The sequence below is a fragment of the Mytilus trossulus genome, chromosome 1 (genome assembly GCF_036588685.1).
Source record: "Mytilus trossulus isolate FHL-02 chromosome 1, PNRI_Mtr1.1.1.hap1, whole genome shotgun sequence".
In the NCBI taxonomy this organism is placed as follows: domain Eukaryota; kingdom Metazoa; phylum Mollusca; class Bivalvia; order Mytilida; family Mytilidae; genus Mytilus; species Mytilus trossulus.
This window is the reverse complement of record NC_086373.1, coordinates 40,116,982-40,134,791: the sequence shown is the minus strand read 5'-3', so window position 1 is coordinate 40,134,791 and position 17,810 is coordinate 40,116,982. Positions and strand designations below refer to the sequence as shown.

Here is a 17,810-nt window from a genome sequence, read left to right as displayed (position 1 = left end):
AAGGTTTATGAGACCTTTTGTAGCCAATTTTTTACAAACTTTTCATTTTTTTCTATTATTCTTTATATCTGTAGTTTTGATACAATTGAAGTTTGAAAAGTTCGTAAAAAAATGGCTACAGAAGGGGTCATAAACCTGAAGAAAATTAAGAGAGATTTTGAAGAAAGTAAAAACTGTACCTGTGGTAAAATCGAGAGCAGTAAGCATTTTCTTCTCGAGTGTAATAATAATCCCCCTTGTCCGTAAACGTACGATAGAAAAAAATTCGTTCCCTACAATATAGAAACACTCCTATTTGGCTACAATAACCTCAATCAAGAGGAAAATCTACTCGTTTTTAAACAAGTGCAACAATTTTTGGTAGATTCGAAGCGATCTAGCTTATAGCGTCCTTCGTGCATGATTAAGATAGTAATTGGATAAAACATTCTTGACAAAGTCCTGAACACACACTTCGCCGCCGGTACATATACATATAAAGGAAAGATTTTACCAAAATCAACTTTGTTATTTCAAGTTGCAGTTATTTTCCTTTATCTTTTTTTTTACTGAGAGACGGATTAATATAAGGGAAACCTTGTTTCCGAATCCCTTAGTATTATTGTATCACTGTATTTATATTTATATGTGTATGGCATGTACATGTTTTTTTGTGAATAAAATATGTTTAAAGTAAGCAAAACGATGTTACGTCTAGACAGGTACATCCGTCTTATTCAGGTCCACAAATCGATTTGAAAACGCGTTACAAACAGCACGACAAACCTATTGAACAAATCAAAACAGAATATTTCCCCAAACAGTTTATAACCGATTGCATCAAGTTGGCATGGTATAAGAGCCCGTCGGTCGTTGAAAATAAACTCTATAAGTACCCGGCTACGTCCACTTGTATTTTTTGGCTATCTGATGAGATGAGTTAAGCCTTTTTCAACTGATTTTTATAGTCCGTTTTTATGTTGTACTGTCCAAGGTTAGGGGGCGGGTTGGGATCGCGTTTAACATGTTTAACCCCGCCACATTATTTATGTATGTGCCTGTCCTAAGTCAGGAGCCTGTAATTCAATGGTTGTCGTTTGTTTATGTGTTACATATTTGTTTTTCGTAATTTTTTTAATATAAATAAGGCCGTTAGTTTTATCTTTGAATTGTTTTACATTGTCTTAGCGGGGCCTTTTATAGCTGACTATGCGGTATGGGCTTTGTTAATTGTTGAAGGCCGTACTGTTACCTATAGTTGTTAATGTTTGTATCATTTTGGTCTTTTGTGGATAGTTATCTCATTTGCAATAATACCACATCTTCTTTTTTTATATCATCATATATAAAAGGGACTTATCCTTACGCAACATCACAGGATGGCGCAACTTCAATGGACACGGGTTAGGTTTCGATGGAATAGGCTAAGATATAGAAAGATCCTTTTTACCAAAGAATCGAAATTCAACTTGAACGTTAGCGACGGCATGCGCATATCCGTTGTCTACCGGGGGCGGAATTCGCGCTTTTCTGATGCTTGCGCACCGGAAACAGATCGGTTTGGTGGTTGTTGAATTATGGTATCGGGCGAACTGACCTACGAGGAACGCTCCGATCTCAAAATTATTTGCTGGTAGTCCAAATTCAACAAGGTATCGGGACAAAATTCTAGCTCCAGTAGCTCTCTCGTTTCTCTGAAGGCATTGTTTGAATCACGTTTTATACCACGACAACGCCCGTTGTCACATGGCACACCTGTCGTTGGACGTTTTAGAGAATATTCTCATTCGTGTGTTGTTATGGCCAGCAATGTCTCCAGATTTATCGGCAATCGAACATCTTTGGGACGAACTTGGACGACGAACCAGAAATGGTTCAAATTCACCGAAAACTCTCGACTATCGCCGAAAAGCACTTTTCAGGCAATGGAACAAAATCCATCCAAACTTCATTCGAGGTCTAGAAGACAGGGATGAAAGATACCAGAGGTACAGTCAAACTCATAAATCGAAAATAGACTGACAACGCCATGCCTAAAAATAAAAAAAAGATAAACAGACAAAACAATAGTACACATGACACAACATAGAAAACTAAAGAATTAACAACACGAACCCAACCAAAAAACCAGGGATGAGTTCATGTGCTCCAGAAGGGTAAGTAGATCCTGGTTAACATGTGGCACTCGTCATGTTGCTAATGAAAATTGAATTAATGCGACGGAGGTGTCTTCCTGTCATTTATAAATGCAAGTGATGGTCATACAATGTATTGTAATGTTAACTTGAATTTTGAATTAATATTGTCCGAAAATGTGCAACATTGCTTTAAATATCGAAAACTTGTAATTGTTCTCGTCAAAATGGTTTCTTTTTTTTCCCTAGTATATATAAGAAGCATACTTTTTTGATTGAACAAATCCACGTACGAATTTTGGTGCATAAAAGTTAACTTACTATGTATATAATTGCAATCTTGAATCGATTTGATATCTTATTTGTTTGTTATACTATAAACAAAATATTATACACTAACTTTACATATAAATTAATATAAAAACACAAAATATCCTATCCGTTGTACTTTGAAACTTTATGTACATTCACTTCATGACAAGTTTAATACATAAACAGTTTATAGTTTGGATTATACACAGGTGAGATCATATTTATTTGAAACTTGCTCAAACAGTTTCGAAATTCACACTACCAATCTGAAGCAGCTGTATTTTCATAACTGCTTGCATATGCTGTTCACATAGTTGATTGATTGCCGCACATTGAAACAACGACGAGATAGAAGCGCCTAACATTTTTGTTGGCGATTGAAGCATACTAAGTGAATACCCACCAGAGGTTTCGCATCTTAGAACCTTATATTTGCCATGAAAGTCGCAAAGTTGGTGGTAAAAATTTTTGTATTCTTCAGCGAATATTATGATAAGTTCTCGATATTCTTCAAGTCCATTTTTATCAGTTTTTACTTCTTCCATTTGGGTCTTTATTTGCTGTTTTTTTTTGTTTGCCATGTTCAGCTTGTTTTCAACCTCAGTTTTAGGATTTCTTGCCCTTTCCAGTGCAGATTCACTCGATTGCACTTCACTTTGAGCAGCTTTTAAATTATTTAAACACGTCGAAACTGTTTTATGAAGGAATGTGACACCGTATATTCCTGTGCTGATTCCGGCTGCCATACCAGCTATACCCAAGGGTGGAACAAATAGTGAAGCGAAAAATGAGGCTACTGTAGTTGCTACACCAGCAACAACGGTTTTAATCTGGTTTCTCTTAGCGACTTCGAGCTTACGTTTAGCATTTGATAGTGCGTTTTCTGCAGCTGATAAATGTTCTCTTTTTATCCTGCATTGATGCTCGGCATTGTCTACACATTTTTGTGCCCCTTCTAACTCCTTCTCCAATTCATTGAGATGCGAAACTATGTTCTTTAACATGTCATTCTTAATCTTCAAATCAACCACGCATTGCTCGAAATCTGAGTTTATCTGTTGTAATAAGCCTTCAGCGTTTATCGTCATTCCATCAAATTTAGTTTTTGCCTCTTCAATCAAGGGATACAGTATATCAGCTATGTAGTTGTAATCATCTTGAGATCTCCCTCTAGTTATTACATTCAAGCTCTGTATAAATGCCGACAAATATATTAGACCTTTCCACAAACTTTCAAAAACATGATCAAAATCGCATTTGTATTTTTCATGAATTCTGTCCTGCATTGCTGACATATTGCCTGTAAGGATAAATATAATAAACTTAATCTGTTTTTTATTTATTTATAGTTAAAATCCTGAAATAGAATGACAGATCGAAATTGTATTACATGTATGTAACAGTACGCCAATTTACACATTTCGTTTCGTGGTTGCATTTCTTATATACTTTGGGTGTTAGTTTCTTGTTGTCAACTCGACGCATACAAAGAGCATATCGCCTTCCAGAGCGATGAACATGAGATGAACCTTGATTTTTGGTGTGTTCTTTTTATATCTTTTATATTTTTCTAAGTAGTGTTTTGTTGCCTGCCTACTGTCTTTTGGTTGCATTGCTAAATGGCGATGTGTCGTTTAAGTATTATTACAACAATAGATAGTCATCAGATTGAGGATTTTTCTCCAATTTCTTCTTCAACACTCTTAATCTACTTTTTTTTATATATTTGTTTCTTTACAAACTATCCAGATATTTTTACACAATTTTAAGTCTTATGTGTTTGGAAAAAAGTGTTGATACGCCTTCTCAGAACTGTCTTTAGTTTTGTATGAAACAAAATGTACAATTTTAATTACCAGCGACTAAAAAACATGGTCTCTACGTATATGGGAAATTCGCTAGCCTTTTTAAATGTCTTGATTTGAGAGTCACTGATATTTTGTAAGATGAAATATGCGTCTGGCGTACAAACAGAATGCCATTAGGTGGCATTGTGAAGTTTTTAAATATGAAAGTTTTTGTACAATAAAATTGATTTTTATATAATTGAAGAATAATTTAGCCTTCTGAGTGGGTTTATATGAACATTAATATTGTATTATGCATGTTTCAAATGCCATTTAAATGTTTGAAAATACGTTTTTCCCTATCCGTACCGCCGAAAGGTCTACGAATTATAATTGTAGTATTTATCAACAATGATTTGACGCTCGATCTTTTCAATTCAATTTTATGGAAAAACATGCAGTAATGCATATGATTTTTTTTTACCTCTTGATAGATATATATCTATGATTGTAGGAAAGGTATCACTGTAATCGATTGAAATTTTCCTTTAGACCAAATTTTTGAGACTTTTGTGACATGTCCATCCCTTTTTTGCAATATTTTGTATAACATAAATGAAGATTGTTACCATGGTTACACCAAAACGAAATAATATTTCATTATTTCAACCATTAGAAATCAAATCTATGGAAGATTTTCTTTCGATAGATATCACAGGCATAACACAAATATTAAGCCTTATTTGTTAGAAAGGAATGAAAATAGGGTGTTTCAAAAATATGAGTGTTAATTTTAACTTTTTTTCTAACTGTGTATTGCTACCTTATGGCATTTGACTAAACACAGAATCGGTTATTTTTAGACAAATCATACCAAAAATCTATTAATATTTAGATTAAAGATACAATTCTGAGGGAGAATCACCTATTGGTATGACAATATATGTTAGTTTTGTTGTTTATTGTCCTTAGCAACCAATATAAACATGTTAACACAAAGACTTGGTTCCGTCATAAATTGATACTTTTTTGGCTACCCCTTGAAAAAGAAAGTATGCGCCTTATGTAGATACATCACAATGAACGCCATTTTTTTTACATGAGACTGAAGCAAATTTATTAATTTATTAAGTATTAAGTCACAATTAAGCATGAAGTAAGTCTAAATTTGTTCCCGCTTTTATAAATTATTTCAGTATTTGATCAATTTCAACCAAGGATTTAGTATGCTAATACACAACAACTTTCTAGAGCTTAAAATAGCTTTAACTTGTAAAATGTGCCTACTGTTAAGGTGGCTCATGGGTACAAAAATTTTAGCAAAAAATTAAACCTTTTTTTTTTCATTACAAATTGATTTTTTATACACTATTAGTTGTTACTTTATGATATGGTACAAAAAACAACCCAAAAAACTTATTTGGTTTGGCCCCAGATGACTTTAAAAATTGAAAAAGCTCCAAATTATCTCCCTTTGGTGCAAAAATGCCATTTTTTTGCCTTAAATTTGAAATATCTTTTTTAACTCATCGGTGACCTACATTTTTTATTATTGTTTTCAAATAAGCTGTACATAAAATAAATAATTGTAAAATTTAAGCGATTTCTTATATTAGGTTCTTTTTTTATTTCGATATTTCCTCTTTTTCTCCTATTAGTTCAACAGAAAAAAAGGACATTAACAAAAATGTATGCTTCTTCCAGAGGCAGATTTTAGCTTAAATGAACGGTGACCCCATTTTTTTATTTCATTTTTCTTTTAAGTATATGATAAAGTTCATTTATGAAAAAATATAGGGAAATCCTATATTAGGGGAAAAAAATCATTTATACCCAGGAGCCCCCTTAAGGTTAGTTTAATTTTTAAACAAAAAAAGACAAGCACAGAAGATATAATTTTAATAATTTGACCAGAAAAGGAGAAATTACACTTTGACATGGCATGTCACCAAATCACCTTTTTGTTGCATTTCAGTATCAACTGCCAATCTTCATAAAATATTTTTTTCTGAACCAATCTTCAAAACTAGCAGGCCAATTTGTTTGTTTTAGCAAACAGAACACAGAAATCCATTTAAAGTGGAATTGAAAAAAAAAAGTTTATCCTTATGACTTTTGACCAAGTTCGGATTTGCTTATTTTTTTAGACATATCATACACAAATCTATTGATATTTAGATTATACATACAATTCTGAAGGAGGAACACCTTTTAGTATAACAATATAATTTTATGTTAGTTGTGTTGTTTATTTTCCTTAGCAACCAATATAGACATTTTGACACAAAGACTTGGTTTCATCATATACTGATACTTTATTGGCTATCCCTTGGAAAAGAAAGAATGCGCCTTATGTAGAAAGCTCAGAAGGGAACGTCTTATTTTTTTTTCATGTGACTAAAACAAACTTATTATTTTAGCAAGTATAAAGTTACAATGAAGCATAAATTAAGTCTAAATTTGTTCCCGCTGTTATAAATTATTTTAGTATTTCCTCAATTTCAACCAAGGCTTTGGTATGCTAATACACAACAAAATTGACATTCTAGAGCTTTAAAATAGCTTTAACTTGTAAAATGTGTCTACTGTTAGGGTCAATTTAAGTTTTTATACATGAAAAGACAAGCACAGAAGGTAAAGTTTTAGAAATTTGACCACAAAAGGTGAATTTACACATTGATATGGCATGTTTCACCAACTCACCTTTTTGTTGCATTTCAGTGCCAACTGGTAAGCTTCATAGAATATTTATTTCTGAACAAATTGTCAAAACTAGCAGGCCAATTAGCTCGTTTAACCAAGCAGAACACAGAAATCCATTTTAAGTGAATTGAAAAAAAAAATATGTTTATCCTTTTGACTTTTGACCAAGCACAGAATTGCTTATTTTTTGACAAATCATACCACAAATCTACTGGTGTTTAGATTATAGATACAATTCTGAGTGAGAAACACCTTTTAATATGTCAATATACGCTAGTTTTGTTGTTGATGGTCATTAGCAACCAATAACGACATTTTGACAAGAAGACTTGGTTTCATCATAAATTGATACTTTATTTGCTATCCCTTGAAAAAGAAAGAATGCGCCTTATGTAGAAACCTCAGAAAGGAACGCTTTAAGTTTTTTCATGTTACTAAAACAAATTTATCATTTTAGCAAGTATAAAATCACAATGTATCATAAATTAAGTCTTAATTTGTTTCCGCTGTTAAACATTATTTCAGTATTTGCTCAATTTCAACCAAGGATTAAGTATGCTAATACGCAACAAAATTGACATTCTAGAGCTAACAAAAAGCTTTAACTTGTAAAATGTGTCTACTGTTAAAGTTAATTTAAGTTTTTATACAAGAAAAGAAAAGCACAGAAGGTATAGTTTTAGAAATTTTAACACAAAAGGAGAATTTACACTTTGACCAAGCATGTTTCACCAAATCACAATTTTGTTGCATTTCAGTGTAAGCTGCTTATCTTCATAAAATATTTATTTCTGAACCAATCTTCAAAACTAGCAGGCCAATTTGCCCGTTTTTGCAAGCAGAACACAGAAATCCATTTAAAGTGGAATTTGAAAAAAATGTTTATCCTAGCCAAATACAGTTAGAATTTTAGTTTCGTATAATGGCCATGGTGAATTTTTAAAATATGAAAGTTTTTGTACAATAAAAATGATTTTTAGATAACTGAAGAATAATTCTGAGTGGGTTTATATTAGCATGTATATTATTTTAATGCGTTTCCCTCAGTTTTGGTTTGTAACCCCGATTTGTTTTTTTCTTTCTATTTATGAGTTTTGAACAGCGATATACTACTGTTGCCTTTATTTAGGGTGGTATGGGTGTCTTCCTCCATCTTGGATTGTAAAAAACAGAGAACCAAAGGTCCAGATTTTCTATCAAGTTAGCAAAATTTGATGCAGGAATGCAGATATTTAATGCAAATTTTCATTTAAATAAACCAATGTATGAGAATATAACTTATAAATATTGATATTTTTGCAAATGATGATTATTTTTGGTTGTTTTTAAAAAAAAAAATGCATTTTAATGGGAGGCAACTCTAAAACAGTGCATTTTCTGAAGGATTCTTCATGGATTTTTCATATTTTGTATTTTAGCCGGAAAAAATGTACGGTGACTATATCTTTTCTTTTGATATTCTCAAAGCATTGTCTGAAAGCTATCTTTTTCCTTAAGTATTTAACAATTCTATCATTTTGTTTAGTTTCTAATAACAAAATTGTGTTTTTTCCTGTATAATCCATACAAAATGTGTCATTTTGTCACGCCCTGTAACTTGAGAAAATGCGCGGTGACCTATCATTTTTATTACATTTTTCAACATATATCAATAGATACTACGTTTTGGCAAAGTTTGAACAAATTCTATCATTTTTATTTTAGACTCCCATACCACCTTAAGCATAGTTTATAGGCCATTTAAATGTTTGACAGTACGTATTTTCCTATCCTTACCGCCCGTAGGTTCATTAATCATTGTAGTGTTTATCAACAATGATTTGACGCTCGATCTTTTGAATTCAATTTTATAAAGAAACGAGCAGAAATGCATATTATATTTTTTACCTCTTGATAGATATATACCGATAGTTTCAGGAAACGTATCACTGTAATTGATTGAAATTTTCCTTTGGACCAAATTTTTCAGACTTCTGTGACATGTTCACCCCCTCCTTTTTGTAATATTTTGTATCAAATAAATGTCAATTTTAAGTTTTTTACGTAACTGTGTATTGCTTCCTTAGTCTATTTGCCGATTTTTAGTCAACATTGTGACTGTCAGATGTAATTTCTGATTTCTCATCCAAGTACTTAATTTTATGCTATTAAATTTCATTTCATCTAACAAATAAAAAGTAGCTGGGAAGAATAAATCAGACAGTTTAACTATTCTAACGTCTGCATATTTCTGAGGATTGAACAACGGAAATGACACAGTGATAATAATCGAAAGTCGTACTCGAAAAAGGCTGTGAAATATTTCCGTTTCAAGTCGTTACAAAACAATGTCAATGATTGAACATCACTTAAACTTGTTTTTATATTAAGTAAAGAATAAAACGACATTTTGTTTTAATCGATGTCCCGTTTCATCTGTTCATAATGCATGACTGTGATTTCGTAATGCACGGGTGTGATTTCGTAATGCATGACTGAGATTTCGTAATGCATGACTGAGATCTCGTAATGACTGGCTGTAGCAATTTCGCCGTTCATAATGACCAGATGTCGAAATTTTCCTTTTATAAAGCATGGGCATTTCTATACATATTTTAGTAAGTTGGTTAATAATTTATAATTAAGTTTACGTTACTGATATAATTTTGAATAATTACAAAATGTATACATTTTCAACATATTTCAGTTTTTGTTATTGGTGTATCAAAAACATTGATGTACGAATATAATTTAAACGTTTAAAATGATTACATACCAATATAAAGAACTGTTTATCATTTTTTAAAAAGACTATGAACGTAATTTGAATAAATTATCTTCTCTTAATGATAGATTGATTGGCAAATGAACCATCGTTGTCTAATGGTAATCACAGAATGGGACCGGCGAGCAATTTTTAATTGTGGCTTATTCAACCATAAAATAATTTTCCACTATAAACGAATGTTACTTTATACAAATATGAGGACTTAGTTAGCTAAATCTACAAATTTTATTAGATATTATGATTTTTTATTGCAATAGATTAATATGCTATATAATTAGGACCTATTGTCATTTTTCTATAACGGCTCTCCAGTGCTTGACATATCTGTGTCATCCCTGCTATCGTTCACTTAAACATCTTTATTTAAAGTTTAATGAACCAACATAAGGTTGTGATTCAGGTTGTATTGGTCCGTCCGACATTTCTGCTGGATTATGATTCGTTACTATCAAAACTCCCTCTGTCTCTACATCAACTCCTCCCACCACGCCCACGTGTACTGGGAGATTTTGGTGGCATGACTGTGTTGTCTCTGAGAAATCTACGTATTATTCAGAAATAAATGGAACAGAACAATATTAATATGCAACACGGATGTTGACGTTATTGACGAGAACGTAGTAAAATCAAGATATAAACGTAGGATAAATGTGGTAAGAACGTGGTATAATCCCAGTAGAAGCGTGATAAGATCGTGTTGCAATAGACCACTTTCGAGTTCATCTGTCACCAAAAAAAAAATGGTCAATTATGCGTGCCTTTATGACGTCATTTACCAGATAAAGGGTATCGTCTGTATCTCTTCACTATTGACGTCCATCAAGCGTCTTAGTGATCGTCATTTTGCAGGATAAACTAGAAATAATGTTTGTTTTATAAGTGCTTAATCACAATTCCCTAATGATAGCAGTTCTGTTGGTCAATTATGAAAATTTAATTTGCCAAATTATACGTGCAATATAGTATTATAGGTTTCCAACCACTCGCTCTACATTGGAACGGAAGCGGCGATGCCTCTAAACGCACGAACCAGAGGGTTTGACGGAAATGCATCGAACTCGAAAGTTATCGGATAACTCGTGGAATGGTCGTAACGAGAGCGTAATAAGATCATGATAATCGTAGAAAAAGAGTGGTGAAAACTTAATATAATCGTAGCAGGATCGTTTAAATCTCGTTGCTACTTCGTTCTTATTACGCTTCTACAACGATCCCGCTACGATTATTAACACGTGCTCACCACGCTTATTCTGCGACCTAACTACGATTAGCACAATATTTCTACGATTAGCAAGATCTTTCTACACTTGTCACGTCCTCACTACGACAATACCACGATCGTTCCGATTGCAATACGATCTTACCCCGCTTTGCTCATACCACGTTCATACTACGATCATTCCGCGATCTTACTTGGCGCCCAGGAATAGCGTCAACATCGTGTTCCATATACATACAATATCATTCCTTCTATTTCTCATTGATATTGCGATAATGGCCTATTGGTACTGCGGTATTAGGCAAATTTTTTTTACAAAAAAAATGATAAATGCAATATTAAAAATAATGAATCCTGCACCTGTATGTTTTCTTTGTTTTCTAGCCCAATCATTATTGTTGAACCTAAGAACACAACCATAAAAAAAGTGAACCAACAATTTCCCTCCGAGTGATGGTAATACTTATTGGTCTGTTTCATAGTCTCTATTCGTACATTGATTTAGAAGTTATCAAGAAAGTAAGGTTCAAACTCCCTTTTAAAAGGCAAAGTTGACTTCTGATGAATTTGCCTTTTCTGTTTAGGTCAAGGCATTCTTAACCATATACTAGTAGCTCTTATCATATTTTCGCTTATTTTCGCAAAACTGGATTTAGAATGTTTATGTTTGAGCTTTCCTGATGAATCCATTTCCCCAAAAAGTACCTAATATCCTTTTATCAAACTGATGATATTTCAAATGTCTTCAGAATGGAAGAGCTGGCGCCTGCTGGTTTTGGTACAAGTATGGGTGTTGAGATTCATACTTGTCTACTTCTCTAGTTTTTTCCCTAGCTTTTCAACGTCAGTATTAGGTTTTACGTTATTTCAATTTTTTGGTACTGTTAATCGTTTTAAGGTGGTACCTAACACTACAAGGAGATAACTCTGTAGAATCAGCTTAACGTTTTAATTACGTTGTGTTGTAAAAGGAATAATAAGCTTCTCAATGATCAATACTGGTGTTTGTAAAACTACTATATAACCAGTGTAATTTTTCTGACAAAACGGTTGGTTCAAAATTTTTGATTTTTTAATATTTTTGTTCAAGGGTCAAAGTAAATACTTTGTCAAAATTGTATGAAAATCAAACGAGCCAAATTAATTTTAGTGAAAGTGTTGGGTATCACCTTAATTTCATAGCATCTTTAGAAGACAAAACTACAAAATAGAACAAATCATTGGCGGACCAAGAATGTTAAAAAGGTTGTATGAATAAGGGAGTGGGTGAAAACTTTTGCCATATAAGGGGTACTGATGTTCAAAAGGAACTGAAAAGCAGTTTACTGATGCCAAATCTCGTAAATAGAAGGAACAAATTAAGGTTTTAAACAAAAAGAAAATAAGGACATCGCATGAACTCACCAAAACATGTACAATGGGAAGTTTAATGTAGTGGGTGCTCTCTCTTTATTTTTATTCCAAATAATCCAACAGTATTAATTGCTTCACACACGTCATCTTTTTTTGCAATATCATGAAATTAAGAAATAATTCATGGAAGCCATAGATTTGTTGGAAATTTACACATGGCCTGGGCCGTGATATTCGAATTTTTATCCTGAGCGTTAGCGAGGGATAAAATTAACGAATATCACACCCAGGCCATGTGTAAATTTCCAACAAATCTATGGCTTTCATGAATTATTTCGATTCTAATAGGACAAATAAGTCAAAAACTGAAGCGAGGATAGGTACATGTATGCCGTGTGTGTAGCTGTTCTTTTTTCTACTTGTTAGATAACGCTCAAATATTCTCATAAATCTTAAGCTTGCATTAAGTATTTCGTTAATAACCGCTAGACAAAAATATGTTTAACTCTCAAACCAAATATTTCCGATTTTTGATTTACATGTTTCCTCGTAGACTACTGTCAAATCCAAAATTGACGGACATTTAGGAGATAACTGTATTGTATTTTAAGCTCCGACGGCATCAATTGGGGATTTGATGGTCGCAAATTAAGTTTACTGGCGACGCGTTAGCGGAGACAGTAAACGGGTATTTGCGAACATCAAATCCCAAATTGATGCCGTCGGAGCTTAAAATACAATATTGTTATCTCCATTCTAATGAAACTGACAGAAAACAGCGTTAAAACATGTATTTAAAATCTGTCATATGCCGTTTGCGCTTGCGCGTACGTCCCATAGCATCAATTGTCAATTGATGCCATGTAAGAAAGTGACGTTATCCAATCAAAATAAACTTTACAAACGTTGTTGCATTAGAATTCGTAATGAAGGAGTTGCCATGTTGACTAGCTGAAATCAAATGCAATAGAATAGAAAACAAATCTACCTCAGAATTCCATTTTAATACAATATTATACAAACTTTAATGGTTACAAAAAAGTTTATATTTTTGTGACATTGACTAAGTATTGCTTTTATACTGCAACTTAAATTAGTATATTGATAGCTTTTAAAATCGTAACATAAATATCAAGCTTATTTTCATCCCTTAATGAGCCCCTGATTGTAGAGAAAGTGTTCCATGATGAAATTGACATCGCACAAAACACAGCTGTGTTACTATATTTAGGAAGTAAACAAAACTAGTTGCAATATATTTATTCTTTTTATTAATGATCCGAATAAGAAAAAAAGTGCTTTTGTCTTTTGTTTTATAACACTTTCTAATACAATAAAATTTACAAAGCGTTTGCAAAGTAGGTTCAAATACATGTGGATTTACGTGGGAGGTATATTGTAACATCCATTATTATGTATATCTCTGAGTCTGCGCTAAGTATAGATATATCGAGATTTTTCACATGTAAGTGTTGTTTACAAAGCGAAAGAAGCACGTCATATTAGAATATTAGTTATGCTGCTGACTTTTGGCCTCAGATTGATTTTAGTTGTTTTATTTGCCATCATGCGGCCTGTTTATCAAAACTGTCATCTTAGCTAGGATTCCCTAACCGCTGTCCGTAGTATTTGCGTAAAAGAAAAGGCAAATGGAAAATGGAAAAAATGAAATTTTGTATCATATCAAACCAATAACTACATTAAAAAAAAGTTTAATAATTATAAAATAATTATAAGTTAAAAGTTAATTAAAGGTAATAAATAATTTTTTTTATATTATAATTGTACATTTAAACTCTATGAAACAAAACATAAGACAAAAAAAATACAGAATTGAACAAACCAATTATTGTTAAAAGTTAATATTAAATATGTTATCTGTAAAATCACAATATGCATTGAGTGGGCTGAATTCGAAGTGTCACGGTTTCAAACTTAAAAGTCCAAACTTAACGGCAAATCTCGTGCATCTCCATATAAATACTGATTACTTCAACAATTCTATTACGTGTGTATATAAGCAAGAGACTAATTTGAAATTTGAAAAAAGGCAGGACAGGTATTTGGAAAACAAAAACAGGATGAGCAACTTTGCCAAAAAATAGGCGGATGACAATTTGTGTAAAAGTCAGGATAAACTAATTAAAAAAAGGACCGAAAGGGGTGAAAAATTAAAAGGAAGGACAGAGATCACAACGAAAAAAATAAAGCATAGCAATATTTTTCATCCTAACAACCTCCCCCACCCCGCACTAAAAAAGAAATGGAGTTGGATACCATACAGGGGTGGTGTTCTGGGGTGGTGTTCTCGACGCTATCTTAGGATTAGGACGTGTCCTAAGTCTATCTTATGACAAGTCTTTGTCCTAAGTCGTGTTCTCGAAGCTCTCTTAACTTATGATATGTCTCATTCTTAGTCCTAACTTTAGGACAACCAATAAGGTGTCTTAAGATCATCCTATCTTCATCCTAGTGTAATAAAGTTTGAATTTCACTTTTTGCTAATTATTTTACATGAAAATGAACATGAAATGAAACGCACCATCGGTTATTAACTCGTATATAAAGAAACTGTGCATGATTTTAAACTTTGAACTTCGTGTTTCCCGATACGATTACACTACGAATTTAATTCTCATTTCAAAATAAATTGTTTTCTAGTTTAAATTACAATCCTTTTTGATAGAATTACATGGGTAATTATGCCTTTCAATCTATACATGTTATTATAAATTTCGTAAACAATTTTATGAAGTAATTTTGTCATTAATAAAAAAATTAATTTAACGATTTAAAATTTCGACTTAAGATATGTTTAGGACATCCTAACATAAGATTCGTCTGAGAGAGCTTCGAGACACAACTTAAGAGGGTCCTAAGATGATCTTAAGTCCATCCTAAAATTGGTCTAAGATGTGTCTTAGGACGAATCTTATGATACTTTCGAGAACACCACCTCTGGAAGCTATCTTAGGACTAGGACGTATCCTAAGTCTATCTTATGACAAGTCTTTGTCGTAAGTCGTGTTCTCGAAGCTCTCTTAACTTATGATATATCTCATTTTTCCTAACTTTAGGACACCCAACAAGGTGTCTTAAGAGCATCATATATTCATCCTAGTGAAATAAAGATTGAATTTCGCTTTTTGCTCATTATTTTACGTGAACATGAAATGAAACGCACCATCGGTTATCAACTTGTATATAAAGAAATTGTGCTTTCATGATACGATTACACTACAAATTTAATTCTCATTTCTAAACAAATTGTTTTCCAGTTTAAATAACAATCTTTTTTTATATAAATATATTGTCATTATGCATTTAATTCTGTACATGTTATTATAAAATTCGTAAACAATTTTATTAAATAATTTCGTCAATAATAAATGTTTTATCAAAAAATATCTTTAACGATTTAAAATTTCGACTTTAATAGTATATGTTTAAGACGTCCTAACATAAGATTCGTTTGAGATAGCTTCGAGACACAACTGAAGAGTGTCCTAAGTTGATCTTAAGTCCATCCTAAAATTGGTCTAAGATGTGTCTTAGGACGAATCTTAGGATATTTTCGAGAACACCACCCCAGGTCATATTTGTTTGAAAGATAATATAGTACACGTGTTAATCTTTTCGCTTTTGGGTTATTATCAAAAGGTGAGATAGATGTTTTATGTTAATTATTATCGAAATATGCATTTTTATTGTCTTTCTTCATAATCTGTACCTTATTGTGTGTTGATTTAAAGTTTTAGAATAGGTGTAATTTACGGGTTTTTCTTTACGGCCGCTGAGGTGCAATTTTTATATTTTATAATCTAACAGTTTAAAAAAAAATTGAAATTGCGAATAAGATTACTTTTACGTTTTTTTTTACACATCTGTTAACTTCAAAATATAATTTAAATTCTTTTTTAAAGATGTTGTGTATATGTCGGCGGATTTTGTTCTTTTTTCCGACGTGTAAAATGATTTGTAAATTGAGAAACCTATCAACGTTATACATTTGTAATAAGATTAATGTATGGTGGCCGGTTAAGGCCATTTCGCGTTTTCGCGTTTTCGCCCATCATATTATATAGGGCGAAAACGCGAAAACGCGAAATCGCGAAGTCGAAAACGCGAAAACGCGAAGTCGAAAACGCGAAAACGCGAAGTCGAAAACGCGAAAACGCGAAGTCGAAAACGCGAAAACGCGAAATATTTTTTCTTTCCGATTTCGCGTTTTTTGACTTCGCGTTTTCGCGTTTTCGACTTCGCGTTTTCGCGTTTTCGCGTTTTCGACTTCGCGATTTCGCGTTTTCGCCTTTTCGCGTTTTCGCCTTTTCGCGTTTTCGCGTTTTCGCGTTTTCGCGATTTCGCGTTTTCGCGATTTCGTGTTTTCGCGTTTTCGCGTTTTCGCGATTTCGCCTTTTCGCGTTTTCGCGATTTCGCGTTTTCGCCTTTTCGCCTTTTTGTTATATATATACATTTATATAGTTAAGAATCAAAACTACTGGCTACTTAAGGAGCCTGAATCATTCACCCTGCTTTAATGATCATTAATATGTTAAATCAGAATCAGGGATCATTTTAATAGATAGAAAGGGGAATATATAAAAATATAGAAAGACAAAAACATATATGTACATTTTGTGATAACCAAATAGAAGATGAAATCAACTTTTTCTTTTCTGTATTTCAAACAAATCATTAAGACAAGAATTTATTGAAAATTGTAAAAAAAAAAGCAATAAAAATTTAGAGGAATTAGATGATTCAGATAAACTGGTATATATATATGTATTTTAAATATTAAAGAATGTGTGCAGGTTACAAAGCATGTCCCTTTATCAAAAAGTCCTGGTCACTGAGGAAAGTGGACACGGAAACTGCCTAGTCTGAGAAGGATACATTATATATATATATATATATATATATAAGTACGTCTGAGTCAGTGACAACCCTACAACAGATGTATCCATCGGATCGCCATCAATGATGGTGATACATGGCTGTGTACATAATGTATATACAACTCGTCTAAACAAATCTAAACCAAATCGCCTGCACTGCAGCCGTCCCGCTAGACCACACGACCACCTGGGCTCTCAAAAAAAGAGCTTTCGGTGGCCATATGTTACCTCGAATCCCGGCGAGGGAAGAACCAAAAATTTGCGAAAGCAAATTTACAGATCTAACATTGTTGGGTTGATGTTTAGACGAGTTGTATATACATTATGTACACAGCCATGTATCACCATCATTGATGGCGATCCGATGGATACATCTGTTGTAGGGTTGTCACTGACTCAGACGTACTTATATATATATATATATATATATATAATGTATCCTTCTCAGACTAGGCAGTTTCCGTGTCCACTTTCCTCAGTGACCAGGACTTTTTGATAAAGGGACATGCTTTGTAACCTGCACACATTCTTTAATATTTAAAATACATATATATATACCAGTTTATCTGAATCATCTAATTCCTCTAAATTTTTATTGCTTTTTTTTTTACAATTTTCAATAAATTCTTGTCTTAATGATTTGTTTGAAATACAGAA

At 32.6% G+C, this 17,810-nt stretch overlaps 1 protein-coding gene across 1 annotated transcript in view; it reads right to left on the bottom strand.

Annotated features, from left to right (window-relative positions):
- The window catches only part of LOC134716277 (uncharacterized), a 52,665-nt gene that overhangs the window by 30,410 nt on the left and 4,445 nt on the right, over nucleotides 1–17,810 (bottom strand). Inside the window, exon 2 of the mRNA XM_063579207.1 lies at nucleotides 2,963–3,726. Within this exon, the coding sequence (XP_063435277.1) occupies nucleotides 2,963–3,726 (764 nt within the window). The remainder of the gene's footprint in view (nucleotides 1–2,962; nucleotides 3,727–17,810) is intronic.